The 7,725-nt window shown below is 46.8% G+C and overlaps 1 protein-coding gene across 1 annotated transcript; it reads left to right on the top strand.

Moving 5' to 3' along the window:
* Window positions 1–4,693: 4,693 nt before the first annotated feature.
* On the top strand, window positions 4,694–5,160 carry LOC119957940 (thioredoxin-like). Its single transcript, XM_038786158.1, has one exon. The coding sequence runs from the start codon at window positions 4,786–4,788 to the stop codon at window positions 5,104–5,106; it is 321 nt and encodes a 106-aa protein (XP_038642086.1). The 5' UTR covers window positions 4,694–4,785; the 3' UTR covers window positions 5,107–5,160.
* The last annotated feature ends 2,565 nt before the right edge of the window (window positions 5,161–7,725 follow it).

The following is a 7,725-nucleotide window of genomic DNA, read 5'->3' as shown; positions in this document are numbered from 1 at the left end:
AGCCAGCGATTTAGCTCTGTGCTAAACAGCCCCTGACAAGTTGACGAGTATTGAGGAACACATCAGTTATGTGGGTAGCATGTTACTCAGAACAAATGGGCAATACGTGACTGTGCATTCCTCACTGACATTAATTGCAGTATTTCCTGCCTAATCTCACTTGGGAACTACAAACTCCAATTTGAAAACCCAGTGAAGGGTGTATCTCTAAAGTGGAGAGGTTTAGGCGGGGGAGGGGAGGGGGTAGTTCGGGGGTGGGGGTGTTGGGATTTCAGAGCTGAGGCCCGAGAAGGAGAACTCGAGACGACCAAAGGTTTGAAGGAAATCAGGGATGCACAGGAGGAGAGGAGAGATCTCGAAGAATAGCAGGGCTATAGGAGGATGCTACAGTGATAGAGAGAAAGGAGGCTATGCAGGAATGTCAAAACCAGGAACCAATGTAAATTAGCGAGCATAGGAAGTTGATATTTAAGCTGCAATTTGGTTAAGTGATTCTCCACCCTTGAATTCAAAAATACTCTTAAACCCCAGAAACCCAGAGTCATCAGATACTGCAGATCACATGTCCAAAGTACACCTTGTGCTTATGACACAGGGAGTGAACCATTCTATGTGGATAGAGACCGTCAATTACCTTCATCACATGTATTGTAACAAATCTTTGAAGGAGAGGATTCTGAGTACCTTTTTTGTATTATACTTTGAGACAATTGTATGGGTTTATTGTTAAATACTCTTTATCTGTTCCTGATTAAATCCAGACTGACAATAATTAACCTTGACTGAGTTTACTATGTTATTGAAGTATAAGGCCAGTGCAGGTCCTTCATCCTTGGGGCCAATTGCATTTCAATATTGAAGTCTCTTTCACCGAACATCCCTGTGTTAGTCCACCAATGCTTGTGCTCAAATCAATCCATCCATTGTCTCAACCCCTTTCCTATCTCTGCAGCATTCTCTGTCCTTATCACCATCCGAGAATTTGGCGTTCCGCCAATTTTAGCTTCTTTGCACCCCTTCGTACTCCAGAAGTCATGGTGATGTCTTCAGCCACCTGGCTCAGTGCGATGGAAATCCCTTTCCAAAACCCTCGGCGTAACCTCTCTTGCTTTGGAACTGTGACAGTCGAGGAGTATTCTACCTAAGATCTTCCCGATTAGTTGAGGTTGGAAGCTACCAGACAAGGTCTTGTCAGTATCTAAAGTAAGACTCGCTGTTTGGGATGCCTAATTATAGTGTCAACAATGTTCCTTGCTTTCACTACCTTCAGTATACGAGATAGACTATCACTTAGGGGGCTATGTTATCCTTAACTTCAACTAAATCTTTCTTATTCTGAGAGTCGAGTATGGGTGAGATATCCCCTAGTAGCCTCCAAGGTGAGAATATGATGAGCCTTAGTTAAATGTCACACTATTTATGAAAATAGACACGGATCTGTATGGTAAATTATATACGCAATTTATTTAAAGAATAAGGGTAATACAAGTTTTTAGTAAATGATACCGTTCGGCAAATACAGGATATGTGATGAGTTCACCCTTGAATTCCCTAACTACATAATTGCTTAAGCTAAAAACAATTCATACTTACAACGGCTCGTAGCCTCGGAGTTCAATACTCAATCAAGAGCAGAACTCTACGAGTCGAGATAAAGACAGCGGCTTGGTCAGGTAAACACCCAGCAATCTCCTAAACAGTTCTCAAAGCGAAAACCCTTTTTTTTTTCAGCCTTTGCTGAAACATTTATATGGTTTTCTTACTTAGGGAGTTCTCGGGAGTTTTAGCAGAGCACCTGCTTCTGAAGATGCTAGATCATAGAATTTACAGTGCAGAAGGAGGCCATTCAGCCCATCGAGTCTGCACCGGCTCTTGGAAAGAGCACCCTACCCAAGGTCAACAACTCCACCCTATCCCCATAACCCAGTAACCCCACCCAACACTAAGGGCAATTTTGGACTCTAAGGGCAATTTATCACGGCCAATCCACCTAACCTGCACATCTTTGGACTGTGGGAGGAAACCGGAGCACCCGGAGGAAACCCACGCACACACTGGGAGGATGTGCAGACTCCGCACAGACAGTGACCCAAGCCGGAATCGAACCTGGGACCCTGGAGCTGTGAAGCGATTGTGCTATCCGCAATGCTACCGTGCTGCCCAACAATTATTTCTAGACGAACAGTAGCCTCCCTTAGTTGGCAAAGCTCATTTCTAGACAAGGCCACTAGACGTAATGAGCTCGCTGCAGCTGGACTTTTACAAAGATAATGTCGGTAGTACTTATTAAAAAACATTATTGCGATATTGTGTAGTGGTTATGAAGCAATAATCCAAATGCCTGGACTAATATTCTCGAGAATTTGAATTCAAAGATCATCATGGTAGTTTGAGAGTTTGAATTTAATTTGGCAGGGGAGGGAGGAATGGAAAGTGTAAAAAACACAGGTCTGTTAAGTTGGCTGCCCAGAGATTGGATTATTGTGTTTCTATATTATCCTCTATAGGGAGCTTTTTCAGTCTAGCAGGTATGTCACTCTCATCTCACACCCACGTGTTTGACTCTTAACTCTCCTCTTAGATGGTTAATCATAGAATCCCTACAGTGGAGAAGGAGGCTATTTGGCCCATCAAGACTATGCTGGCCCTCAGATTGTGCCCAGACATTCCCCCCCCCCCCCCCCCCCGTCCTATTCCCGCAACCCACCGAACCTGCATATCTGCAGACAGTAAATCATTTTATGAGAGCAACAATTTTGTTATTTGCAGTTTTGCAATTACACCAAACATATTACCCTGTCCTTCGTCCTCCTGATGCGGGCTGGCGTCCTTATTTAAATGCAGAGCATTTTTTTCTACCGCTTGTCCCACCCAGATAGAAATACGTTTATGCAGCCCTTTTCCAAACGTCAGCATGCCATAGAGGTCTACAGCACAGAAAAGGTCCTTCGGCCCATCAGATCTGTGCCAGTCAAAAACAACCACCTAACTATTCTAATCCCACTTTCCAGCACTTGGCCCATAGCCTTGTGTGCCTTGGCATCGCAAGTGCTCATCTAAATCCTTCTTAAATGTTATGAGGATTTCTGCTCCACCATCCTTTCAGGCAGTGAGTTCCAAACTCCCACCACCCTCTGGGTAAAACAGTTTTCCCTCGCATCCCCTCTAAACTTCCTGCCGCTAGCCTTAAATCTAAGCCCCCTGGTTATTGATCCCTCCCCAAGGTGAAACGATTCTTGATGTCTACTCTATGCCCCTCATAATTTTTTTTTGATATTTAGAGTACCCAATTCATTTTTACCAATTAAGGGGCAATTTAGTGTGGCCAATCCACCTAACCTGCACATCTTTGGGTTGTGGGGGCGATACCCACACAAACACGAGGAGAATGTGCAAACTTCACACGGACAGTGATCCGGAGCCGGGATCGAACCTGGGACCTCGGCGCGTGAGGTATCCGTGCCAACCACTGCACCACCATGCTGCCCTGATGCCCCTCATAATTTTATACATTTCAATTATGCCCCCCCCCCCCCAGTCTCCTCTGCTCCAAGGAAAATAACCCCAGTCTATCCAATCTCTCTTCATAGCTAAAACTCTCCAGTCCAGACAACATCCTGGTAAATCTCCTCTGCACCCTTTCCACATGCCACCTATAATGTGGATTCCAGAACTGCACACAATACTGTTAGCTGTGGCCTAACCAACATTTTATAGCTCCAGTATAACCTCCCTTCTCTTAAACTCTATGCCTCGGCTAATAACGCAAGTATACCATATACCTTCCTATCCACTCTATCTACCTGCCCTGCTACCTTATGGGGCCGGTATACATGCACACCAAGGTGTCTGATCCTCGGTGCTTCCCAGGGTCTTGCCATTTATCATGTATTCCTTTGCCTTCTATTGTCCTACCCAAGTGCATCACCTCACACCTATCCAGATTGAATTCCATTTGCCACTGATCAGTCCATCTGACCAGTCTGTCCATATCCTCCTGTAATCTGAAGCTATCCTCCTCACTATTTACCACCCCACCAATTTTTGTATCATCTGCAAATTTACTGATCAATTTACATTTAAGCCTAAATAATTGATATAAATTACAAACAGCCATGGGCCCAAACACTGATCCCTGCGGAACACCACTGGGCTTGTAGTCTTCCAGACCTTTCCATCAGGCAGAAGAATAGAAGTCTGAAGATCCTGGGGTGGGGGCTGGGTCTAGGTTCGGGTGCTCTTTCAGAGAGTGAGTGCAGAGGCTGGACGGACTGAATGGCCTCCTTCAGCACTGTACTCTCGCTTTTTGACGTGACGTCATAAAGGGGAAGGATTCCAGCGGCCAATCAAAGCGTAGCTTCCACAAGCGGAAGCGCGCTGCCCATTCCGATTGGGCCGCCGAATGGCAACATTGGGCCAATCAGGGAGGGGCGGGGGCGGTTCCTGAATGTGTTGCTGACTTTCATTCATTGATAAAATCTGCAGCGGTTGTAGCTGCTGCTGGCGCCAGTTCTTTCACCCGGGCGCTCGCTCAGCCCTCTGCTGCCAAGCCGAGCTGGCCGGACACCTTTCTGCCGCTGAACCTTGGGGTTCCTCAGGCTGGCCGGGGAGTGGGTGAGTGGGTGTGGGGTGGTGAAGGGGTGGGGGGGTACACGCTGGCTGCAAAAGGCTTACCTGACGTTGATTTCTCGTCACTATCGGGGTGTGGGAGGGCAGTCAGAGAGGCCAGGCAGGGCTGGGGCTGCCCTCAACACACACTCACACAGTGAACAAACAGGGGGCAGTATGGTCCTGAGGCACATCAAGACACGCAAGCAGTTCGAGACGTTGCTGCAGGAGGAGGAGGAGACGCTCATCGTCGTCTTCTTCGGGGCCCGATGGTGCAACAATTGCTCCAGCATCAAGCCCTTCTTCCACATGAGGTCCGACCAGTTCCGCGACGTGATCTTCGTGGAGGTGGACGTGGATGAGTCGGAGGATCTGTCCCGGGCGGCGGGCATCACCTGCATGCCCACCTTCCACTTCTACAGCTGCCAAGCAAAAGTTGCAGAGTTCACGGGCACCAAGAGGGACAAGTTGGACCATCTGCTAATGCGACTGAAGTAATTTTCACCCGAAGGAGAAAAAAAACATAATAATTAAATTCCCCTGATCTGTGAATGGTTGCATTTCTAGAATCTTACAGCAAAGAGGTCGTGAGCCCCAGCAAACCGGCGCTGGAATGCTGGGTGCAGTGTTAGTCTGCATATTTAAGAAAGGATTGCACCAGCATTGCAGGCAAGCACAGCGAAGGCTCCCTAAATTGGGCCCTCGAGATGAGAGGCTGAGTTTGAAAAATGACTGGGGATCTTCAGACGAAATTCTGAACAGGGTAGACTGGGAGAGATCTTTCCACTTGGTGGGGAATTTTAAAAACGTGGGGGTATTTATTGCCGTCGCATCAAGGGAGCCAGTCATTTAGGGCTGAGATAAGATGAAATATCTTCACTCAAAGGGTTGTGAGTCTTTGGAATTCCCTGCCCCAGAGGGTTGTGAATGACCCATGGTTGAATATGTTTAAGGCTGGGATCGGTGGCTTTTTGGGCTCTCTTGATTCTGAATTAAGGAATATGGGGAGTGGGCGGGGAAAGCGGAGTTGATGAAGCTTGCACAACGAGCCATATGTCTACTTCTGTTCCTATTTTGTGATGCATTTTGAAAGAGTTGTCCAATTAGTCCCACCACTTCTGCTCAATCCCCCGTCACCCAACAACACTTCATTGTATCATAAATAATATCAAAGACTATCTCATTAATGTTAAATTGTATCTTAAATAGAGTCAATCCATGTTTCATTGATGTAACATTGGGCAAAATTTTCTCGACCGGTGAAGATGGGTTGGGGCAGCAATGGGCAACTTGCGGCCTGGGGGCCACATATGGCCCATCTGAGCACTGAGTACAGCCCCCCTCACGGGACATTTTGTTAACCGTTGCCCATACACAGGGTCACCACATTTTGCTGATTTGTGTTTGTGTAGTTTTGTTTCCTGCCGGTATGGCTGAGGTGATTCACACGTGAAGTGAGGGGAGAGTGAAGTGAGGGCCGAGTGAAGTGAGGTGCATGCTGATTGCTCACAACATCGATTGTGAGAGCCGTGCGTCCCCTCCAGGTCCAAAGTAAATATTTTGCTTTTACCATTTGAAGTTGGTGACAGTTCTATTAATATATAAATGGTGAAGCATCTTCTAAAACACGTTGTGAAATATTTGACATGTATTAAATGTATTTAATCTTATTCATGGGGGTGAGAGTGAACAAGCCCGATTTCAATCTTGTGACCCACTGAGATGAGGGAGGGCCACTCATGCAGCCCACTCACCAGTCTAGGTACGGGCGGCACGATAGCACAGTGGTTATCACTATTGTTTCACACTGCCAAGGAACCAGGTCCAATTCCCGGCTTGGACCACTGTCTGTGCGGAGTCTTCATGTTCTCCCCGTGTCTGTGTGGGCTTCCTCTGGGCGCTCCGGTTTTCTCCCACAAGTCCCGAAAGACGTGCTTGTTAGGCGAAGTGGACATTCTGAATTCTCCCTCTGTGTACCCAAACAGGCACCCGAGTGTGGTGACTAGTAGCTTCATTACAGTGTTAATGTAAGCCTACTTGTGACACTAATAAAATATTATTATTATTAGGTTGCCCATCACTGGGTTGGAGGCAGGGCTGATGAGAAATAGAAAGGGGAAGCTGCCTCAGGAATGGTAGCTGCCAGGGACCCACAATGTGGGTTGGCGCTTGCTTCATGGGGGTGGGCAGCCAATTTAAATAAATTAGATCCAAATTAGGGAAATCCTTTCAGCCTTGCTTGCATTTGATTGTTGTCAGAGTGGCCTCCCAGAGGTCAATGAAGGATTCTCCAAGCACCACAGCAGAGCTGCAGATAGGATAGGCAGTTATCCCTTGCCCCACACCAACCCAAACCATTCTATCTCCGTTCAATAGGATCTGCTGCCTCCCCATCTCCCCCAATATATTCAATTATTTCACCAACCCATTTTGAGGTGTCCTCCATTTCTCAGCACCATCCACCTCTACCCTGTTGGTCCGACTAGACTCTAGATCTGCGGGTCTGAGATTTAGTGTAGCAAGTGTAGTGTAGTGTAGCATTTGGGGCCTCACGGTAGCATGGTGGTTAGCATCAATGCTTCACAGCTCCAGGGTCCCAGGTTCGATTCCCGGCTGGGTCACTGTCTGTGTGGAGTCTGCACGTCCTCCCCGTGTGTGCATGGGTTTCCTCCGGGTGCTCCGGTTTCCTCCCACAGTCCAAAGATGTGCGGGTTAGGTGGATTGGCCATGCTAAATTGCCCGTAGTGTAAGGTTAATGGGGGGATTGTTGGGTTACGGGTATAGGGTGGATACGTGGGTTTGAGTAGGGTGATCATTGCTCGGCACAACATTGAGGGCCGAAGGGCCTGTTCTGTGCTGTACTGTTCTATGTAAGTCCACCCACCATCTTTAACAGGGCAGCGAATGCAGAGACACAACATTGTATTTTATATTTTGATCTGACCATCTATTATTTTGATGTTACCTTGTATTATTTTGCTGTTTTTTAATATTATTTTCATGATATATATTTTGATGTTGCTTTATATTATTTCAGATACAATGTTATATTAATGGGTTATTATTTTTCGCACTCGGATTTTAAGTCTGTTAAATTCCAGGGGTGAGGAACTTCAG

This window comes from Scyliorhinus canicula, chromosome 27, assembly GCF_902713615.1.
Source record: "Scyliorhinus canicula chromosome 27, sScyCan1.1, whole genome shotgun sequence".
NCBI classification, from domain to species: domain Eukaryota; kingdom Metazoa; phylum Chordata; class Chondrichthyes; order Carcharhiniformes; family Scyliorhinidae; genus Scyliorhinus; species Scyliorhinus canicula.
The sequence above is the reverse complement of the archived record's forward strand: the minus strand, read 5'-3'. Positions and strand labels throughout refer to the sequence as shown.

Coding starts and splice junctions, on each gene's coding strand:
- LOC119957940 (XM_038786158.1), top strand. CDS start 4,786: ATGGTCCTGAGGCACATCAAGACACGCAAGCAGTTCGAGACGTTGCTG.